A 13,105-nucleotide genomic window follows, 5' to 3' on the forward strand; every position below is an offset into this window, starting at 1 on the left:
CACGCCCATAAGAAAAAACCTCTAAAAAAAAAAAAAAAAAAAAAGATTGCATGGGCTTGAGACAGTATTTTCTGAACTGAATATTCTGTTCCCTAAGAGCTCAGGTGCTCTTCCAACCCCAGCCTTTGTGTATCTGCTTCCCTCTGCCTGGGACACCTCTTTGCTCTTAGAGCTGAGTCTCAGCATCAGTAACACTTTCTTCCTGAAGCGTGCCCTGTCTCCCTCCGGCTCCCCAAGCCTGGCTCACACTGCACAGCACTACCCACCCCACCATGGGCCTCCCCGATGGGCTGAGGGCAGGTGAGAGCCAGGACCGTGGGAGGATCTGCCAAATGGAAGGGTGAATGGAGGGGTAGATGGCTTAGCCATTCTGGGCTTTGCTCTGTAAAAGCTTCAGCCTTGCACCCACTGCTACGAATATCCACTTTCTGCTGCAGTTTAGGGTCTGTGAGCAACTGCCAAGGACCAGGGACTGGTGGTGGTGGGATCTCTCTCCAAGGTGCTCTCTCAAACTTTTGAGGCCATAAACTGAGCTCTCAGAGCATGGACAGGTGCTTCTTAGGACTTGACTCTTCAGCCCATTGAGTCCATTCAGTTTATCAGAGGTCTGGTAAGCATGTCTGGATTTTCCACTGTGCAGTGAGTCCTTTATCTGATAGGTCTGGCTGTGACTTGGTCTTCCCATCTGCAGCTTTGGGAAATCAATGTTCCAAGAAGGCCAGCTGGCTACCTACCACTCCAAGAGGTTTTCTTGGGTGAATTCACGGGTCTGTAGCTGGGCCTCTGCTTTTGCTGATATAGAACCTTAATTTGATCCATATGCCACAAGTGGGCCACTCCTATGGGATGGCCTTGTAATTGACCCAGCTCAAGGAGGCTGCCGGGAACAAGTCTCCAGCTCAGGAGCTCAGTAAGAATGCTCTGCCTTGCCAGGTCTTGCTCTCACTGCTCCCCCAGGAGCACACAGGGCCTGTGAGTGGGTGATGAGGTTACCTAGACTCAGACAGCCTGCTGTGCCATCTATAGAGCATAGGCTCCTACAAGGCCACTGTGCCTGGACCCACGGCCTCTGCCCAGTGTTTAGACCAGTCCTGCCTGCCTCCTCTTTTCTCCCTGGGATACATAGCGCCCCCTTGATCTGATGAGCATCTCCTTCCTTAGCAATCTCTTGAGTCTTCTGACTATGCCAGACGTGGAATAAAGAGCTTTACATGCCTTCGTGGTACTGCCGCCATGTTAAAGATGGGGAACTAGAGGGTCAGAGAGGTGGGGTATATATGCTCAACCTTGCATAGTTTATAAGTGAAGGAGAAAGGATTAAAGATGGGGGACTGGAGGGTCAGAGAGGTGGGGTATATATGCTCAACCTTGCGTAGTTTATAAGTGAAGGAGAAGGGATTAAAGCCAAGGAGGCTCTCTCTCTGTCTCTCTCTGTCTGTCTGTCTCTCTCTCTGCAGTGACTTAGCACATCACTGACATCATCTCCTCTGTGGTGATGTTACTGTTTAGCACAAATGACATTTATTAGGATTTCAGCAGTTCTCTCCTCCCTTGGGGGTCAACCAGTTGTTTGCTCATGTTTGGTGGCTGCAGAGTGGCTGCTGCAGTGATGTTCCTTGTTTCGCAAGAAGAGAAACCACCACCCTGCTTCCAGAGGCCCAGGGCCCACAAGGAGGATGTCCGTGAGTGTACATGGCATCCTAGAGCCCGCCCTGCCTCACAGAGCTGGCAGACTGCAGGTGCCTGCAGTGTTTCTAGTCAGCATCAAACACCTGGCCCACCCCCAATTTCCTCCTCAATTCTGGGCATGGTGTAGACCCCTGAGCCTAGCTGGCTATTTCTCTGTTCTGCCAACACCTCTTCAGTTAGTGGCTAACATGAGGACACAGGAGGCCCCTGAGGCCTGCTCTCTTTGAACCAATGTTGGTCACTAGTGCTTCTTACAGAAACTTGCACTGTCCCTCACCCCGGCGTATCTACCATGTCTCCCTGAGAGGCCCGTTGTACCCACTTGGGCCACAGTGGGTAAGTATGGCACCCAGACCACCATCCATGATGTTATAAGAGACACTGGTTACCCCTAGAAGTGCACAAAGCAGTTGCTGAGTCCTTTCTCTCTGAGCTTGGTTTCTTTCTTTTACCTTCAGTTTAACACCTGATCTCTCCCACCTCACCTCCCATTTCTTCTTCTTTTTTTCTTTTAAGGGATTTCTGCTATAGGGCACATGTTCTTGCCAGAGAGAGACAGAGTCAGAAAGCAAGAAATCACTCTCCAGGCAAATGGCTATGCCATAATTCCTTCTCCCCTATTCTTCTCTCAGGATCTTGGGCACACATGCACACGCACCCAGTGTGAGTTTTAAGTCACCGGGTCCAGGACTCGAACCATAGTGGATTACATGGGAATCCAGGGACAGAACCATTAAGCTATCTGCTGGTCTCCATTTCTTCTGGACATGAACTGAAAATCAGGGAGGGCAGCACAGGACCTGGATAACGGTGTGTTGACCATGCCTCTTGGTACTCGATCTGAGGCCATGGAGAGCTGCAGACAGACGCATCACTGCCTCCACACCACGAGGGCTGGGGGCTAGAGGTGTCTGTTTGGACTGGTCTTTGGGCTCTGTCCTGCTCCCCTTCTCTCTCTCCCTCAGGGTCAGGGCCTGGGGTTGGGAGCTTAGAGGTGGAGTGGGAGGAGCTTGCATTCCTCCATCCAGCTCACTCCAGGCACCCTGCTGACCCTGACTGCCGCCCTGTCATCTTTACACCCCAGGATCAAAGACAAGCCAAATGCTATGACCAGAGTCCCACAGGAGAGGCAGAGCACCCAGGCCATGGGACCCAGGAGGCTTCACTCCCAGAGCTACCAGAGCATGCCCTGGCCCTGGAAGACACAGAAGCAGCTGTCAGCCATGGCTCAGGACCTGGGCATGTGGCTCTCAGGAAAATGGAACTGAATGTCTGACTATCAGATGGAGTTGCTGAGGACCCTGGCCTCTCACCAGAAAAGGCCCTCTGAGGCAGCCAGCTTCCAGGGTATACTGTGCTGCACCAGCATACTGTACATACCAATTTCTCCAGGCCTGCCCTGTGGCGTACTGGCCAGGGCCAGGCCAACATCAGTGAGCCACTGGTGGTTCGGGGCCCTCCCTAGCCTGCCTATATCTTTTATCTGCCTCTTGTTCCCCACAGAGCTTGTCCTCTCACTTCTGGAGAAGATGCAGACACAGGAGATCCTGAGGATACTGCGACTGCCTGAGCTGGGCGACTTGGGCCAGTTTTTCCGCAGCCTCTCAGCCACCACCCTCCTGAGTATGGGTGCGCTGGCCGCCATCTTCGCCTACTGGTTTACTCACCGGCCAAAGGCCTTACAACCACCATGCAACCTCCTGATGCAGTCAGAAGAAGTGGAGGTGAGCAGGCGGGAGTAGGTCATTGAAAGTAGCGTCAGAACACAGGCATGTTGAAAGTAGAAGCCAAACTTGTGACTTATTTGTGCTTAAATGCATAGAAAATGTCAGCTTTTCCTGGCAGCCAGACAGCAAAGTCTGCAGAAGTTTTGGGCAGGGTCGTGTACCAGGTGTCTTTTCTGTCCCCGGACAGTACCTGATTTTGCCCTTGGAATGGTTTACTTGCTTCTTGGATAGGGGGCCTTGGCTCATTAGTGCCTCAGTAGGAAACCTAAGCAGGCTCTCAAGAAGCTGCCAGGTAAACCCCCACATTCTCCTTGTGCCCAGTCCTCGCCTGGTGTTAGGACCAGAGCCGAGCCTACCTCAGCACCTTACCCTCCCCGAGCACACGCACTCACAGGTAGAGCCACCGAGGGGAAGAGGGTATGGCAGCCTTTAATGCAAGGATGTTCCAGGTTAAGCGTGGAAGACGAGTGAGGTTGTTTATTTTTTTTTTCTTTATTAAGCTTATAGGGCTTATTTTGCCTTTTCAAAATTTGCAATTTTTTCTGTTTTAATTCTATCCATTTTGAATAGACAATATATTCTCAAAGTTCAAAAGAAATAAAATGACACATGTATTGAAAAATTTCTGCCTTCTTCCCCTGGTCCCCCATTCTCCTCTGCTGAAGCAGCCTGTGCTAATGTGTCTGTCCTAGCCCTGAGTCAATGTATAGAGAGCCCTCCCCAACGCTGTATAGAGAACCCCCCATGCACACGCTTTCTAATGCTATCGCACTGCATACACCATTGTGCACCTTGCTTTTTGCTTTTTGACCTTGACAGTGTGTTTTGGCCATCCAAAGCATGGCTGCGATTTGCCTGGTAGAGGAGAGCACAAGTCAGGGGCCGGGATCTTAAGGACACTTTTCCCGCAGAGGGAATGGTGTGCGTGAGGTGCAGGGGTGCGATACAGCATGAGGTGGCCTTGGGAAGTGCTGGGTGGTGGGGAGGGCCTGCAGCTGGGCTAGCAGACAGTGCTGAGGCTGGCCTTTGGTGACCAACAGTCATGGGTTGGAAACCTGGCTGTGCCTCTATGAGTTGTACGTGAGTTTCTTAACTGCCCAAGTCACAGTTGCCTCAATTGTAAAGTAGGTAATAATAATAAAAATAAATAAATACATTTTGTTTTAAAAAGCACCTGCTTCCTAACGTTTGGTAAGGATTTGGTGGCTGCAGTGGAGTAGGCAAAGGAGAGTGGTAGGAGATGAGGTGAGAGTGGTAAGAAGGGCCCGGATGGTGTGGGCCTGGCAGAAGTGACTGTGTGAGAAAAAATCCAAACCATGTCATTCCTCGGGACTGGAAACCCTCCCCGGCTTCCCAGTGCCCTCAACTCCTTGCTTTGGTCTGCAGCCTCTCTGACCTCCTATCCGACCGTGACCATCTAGAGCTCCACGAATGGCCTGCAGCTCTCCAAACACATCTCTGCTCCTGCCCCGTGTGCTTGCCGCTGCCTGTGCCAAGGCCGCCGTCCTCTGCCACTCGTTCCGCCTGGCAGACCCCTGTGCATTTTTCAAAATTCAGCTCGGCAGCCACTGCCCACTCGAGTCTCCGCTCTCCCTGGCACAGTTTCTTGCTGTTCATAGCTGCCACCCTGGCGCTAACTGGGTCGCATTGTATATGCCGCCAGCTTTGCCCACGGGTCTGACCTGGGCCTGTGCTGGGGAGCATTTCCAGGCCAAAATAGTTGAGTGCTGCTTGTGTGTTTGAGTTCGCCTGGGTGCTTTGTGGCTCTCGCAGACGTTTTTCCTCAGACCTGATGTGGCCAGAGATGGCAGTCTCTGGGGCAGGTCGAGAGAGCCTCATAGTGCTCAGAGAAAGGCAGAACTGGAGAGTCGCAGAGTTCTGGGTCTGGGGAGCCTGGGGGATGGGGTGGCAAGGTGCAGGGGAAGAAGCTGCAGAAGCCCAGCTCCCCTCCCCAGCCCCCAGCACAGAGGAGGTTTGCCAGCTTCCCACTCTGGATCCACACCACTGAGAACTTAGAAACTACTGCCCTGCCCTACACCCTCCTCAGACAGTCACATGATTCAGCTTGTCCTCCCGTCACAGTCTCCTGGGTCTCTGGTTCTGGGAAAACAGCTTCAGCACAGTTCTCAAACAACATCCACTATTCGGCCAGTGATAGAGGGCAGCTCTCTTAGCTAAAGACTATGCCCAGATGATTCTTAACCCAGGGACAGAGCAGCAAATGGGGGACTGGGGACACCTTGGCATGTTGGCCCTGATGCCAGGGGTCAGCCTGACTCTAAGCGGCAGTCCCCATTCCGTTGTACCAACAAACCGTGGGTGTGTGTGAGCAGGAACTGAAAATTCTGGATATTCTGTGTAGGCTGACGTGTGAATGCTGTGTGTGTCGAGTGTCTGGGACATGGGGACATAAGGCCTGTGTGCAAGATCCAGCTTTGTTTGACTGTAGACACACAGGTCGAGCGTGTGCAGACTAGGTGGGCAGAGGCCATGTGTGCAAGTGCACACCGAGCGTGCCCAGCCCCTACATGCCGACTGGCCATGTACCCAAGCCGTACACAGCCTGGTGTGTGGCCGGGCCCTCCCCTGACACCCCCTGCCTGCTCAGCCAGTGTCTCTGGCCTGTGCTTGCCTCTAGGACAGTGGAGGGGCTCGGCGGTCTGTGATTGGGGATGGACCCCAGCTGCTTACCCACTACTACGACGACGCCCGGACCATGTACCAGGTGTTCCGCCGTGGGCTTCGCATCTCAGGTGAGAAGGACTGTGGGAGAGTGAGCGGGATGTGGCAGGGGCTGAGCAGGTGTGAGGGTGGGTGAGCAAGCATGGCGCCAGGACATGGCAGGTGAGCAGTGCCCAGGTTCAGTGGAGCCACTCCCAGCCCTCCTACCAGTCACAGAGCAGCTGCATTATGTGACCAGAGGACTGATCTTCGCTTTGCCCCTGCCCGTGGGACTGCCGACCTGCCCTCTTAGCTCATACCCCACAGCCCCCGGTAGCCCCTGGCCAGCCTTGAGCTTCCACACTGCTGGTTGGCTGGTTCTGAACCTGAGCCTCTGAGGTGTCTGGGTGTCCCCCAGAGTACAAAGCAAAGGGAGGTGGTCACAGAGAGCCAGCCTGATACCCTTCCTGCTGTCCCCCTAGGTGTCCGTGTCCTTCTGGGTCTGCAGTTGAGACCATCATGCAGATACCGTAGGGATGCAGCACTGTCAGTCCCGTTTCCTGGGCCTCTCTGATCCCGGGGGCAATGCCGTGCTTATGGCTTTAGGCCCCCTAGGCTCCCAGTAAGTTACACAGGGAGTTGGAGCAGCTCATTTGGCCTGTGGACCCCCCACAGTAAAGGATGTTCATCCACGTTCCTGGCGGGTAAGGACAGGAGGCACCTCTGCCTTGCCCTCCTCCCTAGAACACACCTGCTTATCTCTCTGCAGGGAACGGGCCCTGCCTTGGCTTCCGGAAGCCCAAGCAGCCTTACCAGTGGCTGTCTTACCAGGAGGTGAGTGAGAGAGGACAAGCCCTACCCTGTCGCTATGTAGACCTGGCGGTCAGTGGTGGTGGCAGGGTTGGGGGCAGTTGTGGGCACCTTGCTGGGTCCTGGTGGATCATTTTTCCTTTGTCCGGCTTGTCTGCCAAACTCCTGGCAGCAGCGTTGAGGGGCTTCCAGCATACCTGGTTGGAAGTCATAGATGGTCCCACTGGGCCCTCCACCCTCCCTTGCTGAAGAGTCCTTGTTTTCCCATCACTTCCCCATCTTTATGTGCAGGTGGCCGACAGGGCTGAATTTCTGGGGTCTGGACTTCTCCAGCACGATTGTAAAGCATGTTCCGATCAGTTTATTGGAGTTTTTGCCCAAAATCGTCCAGAGGTGAGCATCTGCTATGACCGCTTTTAGGGCTATCAGTAGGGTCGGGGTGAGTACCATGAACTAGTCCTGCTTCAACTGTTGGTAGTGCCCAGGACAAGAGAAAACAGTGAAGACCCTTGGGCCATGCCACCCCGCACTTCTCACTCTTGGCTCTGCCCCTCATCGGGAGTAGACACTTCAGCCAAACTCTGTCCACACCCTTCCCAACTCCATCTGCTGCGCCTTGAGCAAAGCCTGGGGAAGTAGGGCATGCAGGTCCTGGAAGTGGGTTGGGGCTGTTTAGACGCTGAAATTCAGGGTCACAGAGTTCTCTGGGGGCAAGTATGGTCTTCTCACTGTGGGTCCTTGCCATAGGCAGAGGCCGGGCACAGGGCCTACCGCGGGGACCCTGATCTCCTGGGCTTACAGGTAGTACAGCCTTTTCTTCTTCCCCCACACCCCCAAATACCTTGACCCATGTGTCTCCACAGTGGATCATTGCAGAGCTGGCCTGCTACACATATTCCATGGTGGTGGTCCCGCTCTATGACACCCTGGGCCCCGGGACTATCCGCTACATCATCAACACAGGTGAGCCGGCCCCACCCCTTCTGCCATTCCCGCAGCCCCTAGCCTCTCAGGTTATGGCGGCTGTCTGACACGCCAAAGAGGTTCTTCGCTTCTGCTCTCAGAAGACAGTGGGGCTGACCCATTGGCCCCTGAGTTGGCTTCCTGAGTCCCAGTTGTTCCCAGTGAGACTTCCTTCACCCAAAGGCTCCTCCCACAGGGCTGGGCTGCCGAGAAGTGGCCTCTGCACCAGCCTCCACACAGGCTGCACCCCTCTGAGGTTCATGGCAGCTTGGTGCAGATGCTCAAGCAGACCTGGGATGATGGGGCCCGAGCCTGGAGTAAAGGAGAGCTTGGAATCCACTCCAGGAGGCTCCCTGACCTCTGCCCTGAGTTCCACCCAAGACCTATGGCACATCCCTCTGTACACAGCACATGCCCACACGGCCTGTCCTGCGTGTTTATTTACACTCGAGCTGTGGCGCACACAGCCCATGGTACCGCTGCCCGGCACGTGCTGCTCCGTCACAGCCTGTGCCCACCCTGCCTGACTCTCCTTGATGGCCCCTGCAGCGGACATCAGCACCGTGATCGTGGATAAACCTCAGAAGGCTGTGCTTCTGCTAGAGCACATGGAGAGGAAGGAGACTCCAGGGCTCAAGCTGATCATCCTCATGGACCCGTTCGAGGAAGCCCTCAAAGAGAGAGGGCAGAAGTGCGGGGTGGTCATTAAGTCCATGCGGGCTGTGGAGGTGAGGGTCTGCTTCTGGGCTGTTGACTGGGCCACAGCTGGCTGGCCATTGTGTCAGAGCTGCTGGTTTTCTGTCCTTCTCTTGCCCAGGGGTGGCTGTTTGGGGCCCTCAGGGTATTATCAAGACAGACACAGGGCAGGCATTGCAAGGACTGGAGGTGGGTGGGGACTGGTGCCCACAGGCATCTTCCAGGAGACAGGCTCCATGGCTGTCACAGCTACTTACGCCAGCAGGTGGACGGGGATGCCAGCCTGTCCCTCACAGCCTCTGAAGCTCGCTCATTTCTAGCTAGTATCAGCCTGAGGATCATTGAGAGCTTCTTGCAAATGTGACCCCGACCCCAGTCATCAAGCAGATTAGATTTTTCTATGCATGGCCTCCCCAGAGACATTGGGTTGGTGGCAGCTTGTGGTCTGCTGGAGTCATACAGGACATCCTGGATTCTAGGACCTCAAACTTTGCTCAGGAGCAGTTGAAAACTGTATTTTTATTTTTTCTTTTTTTCTACTATACCCTCTGGATCCAGACCCTGGGCCCACCAGTTCTTCTCCTGCCTCCCTGTCTACTTCTCACTGTGCAGACTCCAGAATGCCTGTGCATTTGTATCTCTCCAGGGCTTTATAGCAGCCACATCTATGTTGGCCACCTCCACTGTCACCTCCCCAGCACTGACTGTTCCTCCACCTGTCCCCTCCCCAGCACTGACTGTTCCTCCACCTGTCCCCTCCCCAGCACTGACTGCTCCTCCACCTGTCCCCTCCCCAGCACTGACTGCTCCTCCACCTGTCCCCTCCCCAGCACTGACTGTTCCTCCACCTGTCCCCTCCCCAGCACTGACTGTTCCTCCACCTGTCCCCTCCCCAGCACTGACTGTTCCTCCACCTGTCCCCTCCCCAGCACTGACTGCTCCTCTACCTGTCCTCTCCGCAGCACTGACTGCTCCTCCACCTGTCCCCTCCCCAGCACTGACTGCCCAGTTAGAAGCCCAGTCCCCCCAGCCTTTGTCCTGAGTGTGTGCCCAGATGTGCCGTTAGTATCATAAGTCCAATATGTCCAAAACTCTGAGTGCCACCAGCCCCCTACCCCTCGACACATGCACAGTGCCTGGCCTCTCCCTGGGCCTCGGGCTCCCTGTCTGTAATTGTGGGGCGGGCCTAGGACCTTAGGCACTCCCCCATTCCCTGGAGCCTCAGGCCTGAACGTGTGTCCAAGGAGAAACCACTGAGCAGCCTAGGTCTGGGCAAGGAATCCTGCACTCTCGGCTTGGTGCAGGATCAAGACCTACTGTGCTGAGTTTATTATTATTTTTTTAATTGATAAAAACTTTTGAGCATTTTAAAAACTATATTTTCTTTCTTTAGGACTGTGGCCAAGAGAATCTTCATGCTCCTATGGTAAGCTAACCTGCCAGCAGGTCGTTATTGAATAAGCTGGTGTGGAGAGCCTGCGCTCATAGATCCACTCACTGTGCACAGGGCTCAGGACAGAGGCCAGACAAGCCCCTCCATGGTAATAAGCAATTCAGGCAGTGCCCACGCGAGAGCCCAGGACTTCTGGGCTGAGGGCCCAGAGGGACCAGCAAAGGGCCTGGAACAGGAGTCAGATGTTTGGGAAGGAGAAGAAAGGGCAGCCAATCCTGGCTACTCTTGATTCTTTATTAACTTTTTCTTTGGAAAGTCTTTTTTTTCCCTTTGAAAGTAGTGGGCTCTGGACTGAAGCAGCAACAGAGCCAGACGCAGACCCTGGGCAAGCAGCCTATGGCATCTGCCGTCTGTGCTCATCTTTGCTTTGTGAACTTGCACAGGGAGCATAGCTGCGCCTTCGGGTGGGTCGTGTGGGGGATTTCAGCTTTCTAACAGGGCCTGTGGCTCCAGGCCTCCCTCCAGCTCTGTTCTTCCCACGCCCTTCGCCACCCCAGTGAGCTTTCTAGCACGCCGGCCTGAGGAGGCCACAAGCCCTGCTTCTGGGGCCCTTCCCAGGTGTCCCTGCTCTTTGCCCACATCCCAAGTGCCAGGCTGCACCTCAGAGTGTTGCTCTCCCGTCCCTCAGTGTGCCCTCGTCTCTCACACCTCTGGGGTGTGCCTGGGCTCCTACCTCTCCTCAGAACGCCCACCCTCACTCCACATGGAGAGAGATGCTCAGCCTTCCATTTCAACTCAAGCGTCATCTCTGGGCAGTCACCCTCTCTGTGTAGGCAGCGTTTGTGGGCTCGACCTGGTGACCCCATGACCGTGTGCCCAGGGACAGGGCCCACTTGATGCAGTGCATCTTGGTGACACAGTGGGCTTCTTTAGCCACCTAAGCCTACCCTCAGGTATTTGGGAGAAAATGGGAAGGCAGAAAAGAACAGGGCCACAGTCACCAGAGAAGCACGCTCTTTGGCAAAGGCTTAGATGGCCACTGCCACCCAGTCCCATCCATGGGAGTTCAGCCCAGGCTCGCCCGGGGGTGGGCAGTGGGGCCAGCTGTGAGGCTAGTGAGATAGGTTGGTGTCTACACCCCAGTGAGATTCCCTCAGCTCCTTTTCCCCTTCCCTAGGAGCTCATCTGCCCACCTTTCCAACTGTAGCACATGCGCCTGATGTGAACTCACACCCACACATAGCACTCCATGGGGCTGGCTGGTAGAGGGCCTGGGCATCTCGGGTCCTGGCTGGCCACACCAGGGTGCTTTAACACACGCCTCCTCACCTTTGCAGCCCCCGCAGCCTGACGACCTCTCCATTGTGTGTTTCACGAGTGGCACGACAGGTAAGGAAAGGCACCTACGGCACCAGCCGTGGCCACCTGCACCCTTCCCTGGCATCCTGGCAGGTGATCGCAAGTCTCTAGTGCCCTCTGTAAGATCAGCCAAGCCCTGTCCTGTGCCTGACTCTAGACTTGGGTCCCTCCTCTACTCCTGGTACACAGGAGTGACCAGATGCAGATTGGGAGAGGTCGAGAGTGGGGAGTCCCTGTAGCCCAAAGCTGAGCCAGTGGAGGCCTGGCAGCTGGCCATGTGCTGGGAGGACTTCTCTCACAGAGGTCATTTCCGTATGGGAAACAGGTCTCACCCCTGCTTTTTGCCCTGGCCTTTGGGTCAGAGACTAGGGAAGAAGGATGGGATTTGGCATCTGAGAGCCTGGGTTTGAGTCTCACCTCCATCGCTTGCTGGGGGACTGTGAGCCAGTCCCCAACCTCTCTACCACCATTATCCCTACTTTCCAACCCATGAGAAAGGTGATTAAAGGTGTCCAGTAGGAGACAGGGTGGTATGTGAAGGAGCAGGGCAAATGCTGTGCAGGCAGGACCAGTAAGCCTTGGGCATGGCTGTCAGGAAGAGGAAGAGGACACGGTGCACTCCATGCCCGGTGCTGGCAGAGGAGCACGTGCACCAACATCAGCAGAAACAGTCAAGGAAGGCTTCCTGGGGGAGCCAGAATACACCTGACACAGCACAGCATAGCTCCTCACAGTCCACTGTGTACCTCTTGCCACCAAGCCTCCTGCACGGGAATATCACTAGCCATGGAGGTGCCAGGACTTGTGCCCTGCTCTTCCCATTGCTGCTTTCATTCTCTTGCCCCGACCTGTGTGAGCAGTTTCCAGCCTCCTTTTTCCAGTCCAAGGACTGCCCCCCCCCACTGTAATAGTAGCTATTGGTGGGCCGTGAACGTGGGCTCCCCACTCCTGAAGATCCAGCCTCCAAGGCATTTGGCAGATCCTTGACCAGCCAGCCCCACAGCAGAATTATCCATGTTGGTGGGTCATGGCAGATGTGGTATCACTGAACCGAGGTGCATTTTTGCCATTAACTCCAGTGGGTTCAAGGATTTCCATTTTATTATGCAAAGCCTTGTCAGAAAAGAGAGAACTCTATTCTTGCTCTCTAGAGGATGCCATCAGAGCCAACTCACAATTCAAAAATGCTCTTCAGGTTTGTGTTCAAACAGAGCTTTCCAATGTCTCTTGTTATAAGTTTCACAATGTGAATGTTCGGTGACTTGGCTTTCGGGATTGGGTCATTGCTGTGGCCTTTAGCTTTGCACTCCTACCTTCTGAGCGTGTCTTCAGGTTTTTTAAGAGTTACTCAGTCACAGAAGTCACCCCTATATCTAGAAAAGAACTCACAATGCAGAAATATATTTTGCTGGCCAGAGAGGACAGACATTGTGTCCGGTGCTTTTCCACACTGTGGACTCACAGTCGTAAACTGAGCTACCCTGCTCACACTCTGTGTGGTAGAAGTAAAATACATACAGCTTGGAAAATGGACTGAGATTTCCTGCCCCAGGCCCCTACTCCCTAGGTATGGCTGGTGCCAGGGCAGAGCTGGGGCGGTGAGCAGGCCTCTGGCCTGATGTCCCCGGCCTGGCTATGCACTTGATTTCATTGGCATTAGACTAAGCCTGTGCTGTCCATCTTGTGTCCATCCTCTCGTGACACACCAGCCATGTGTGCCCTCAGTGTCACAACCCAGATCCAGCGTCTCTGACGTGCCGAGTGGCCTGGCTTCCAGCCTCATCAAGGGCACGTTGTTCTTTCAGTA

General features: G+C 54.6%; 1 protein-coding gene across 9 annotated transcripts in view; it reads left to right on the forward strand.

The window, feature by feature from the left end:
* The window catches only part of ACSL6 (acyl-CoA synthetase long chain family member 6), a 66,374-nt gene that overhangs the window by 20,427 nt on the left and 32,842 nt on the right, over nt 1-13,105 (forward strand). For 5 of the 9 annotated variants that reach the window (XM_006166892.1, XM_006166888.2, XM_006166889.1 and 2 more), the window contains exons 2-9: nt 3,193-3,413; nt 6,055-6,169; nt 6,847-6,911; nt 7,179-7,280; nt 7,751-7,850; nt 8,400-8,578; nt 9,940-9,972; nt 11,277-11,328. In XM_006166892.1, coding sequence (XP_006166954.1) covers nt 3,219-3,413; nt 6,055-6,169; nt 6,847-6,911; nt 7,179-7,280; nt 7,751-7,850; nt 8,400-8,578; nt 9,940-9,972; nt 11,277-11,328 — 841 coding nt within the window. In that variant the 5' untranslated portion in view covers nt 3,193-3,218. Of the gene's footprint in view, nt 1-2,773; nt 3,037-3,192; nt 3,414-6,054; nt 6,170-6,846; nt 6,912-7,178; nt 7,281-7,750; nt 7,851-8,399; nt 8,579-9,939; nt 9,973-11,276; nt 11,329-13,105 lie in introns of all 9 variants that reach the window. The other 4 variants (XM_027767659.1, XM_006166886.2, XM_027767658.1 and 1 more) reach the window with 1 other exon arrangement.

The sequence above is a fragment of the Tupaia chinensis genome, unplaced genomic scaffold (assembly GCF_000334495.1).
Source record: "Tupaia chinensis unplaced genomic scaffold, TupChi_1.0 Scaffold144346_1, whole genome shotgun sequence".
Taxonomy (NCBI): domain Eukaryota; kingdom Metazoa; phylum Chordata; class Mammalia; order Scandentia; family Tupaiidae; genus Tupaia; species Tupaia belangeri.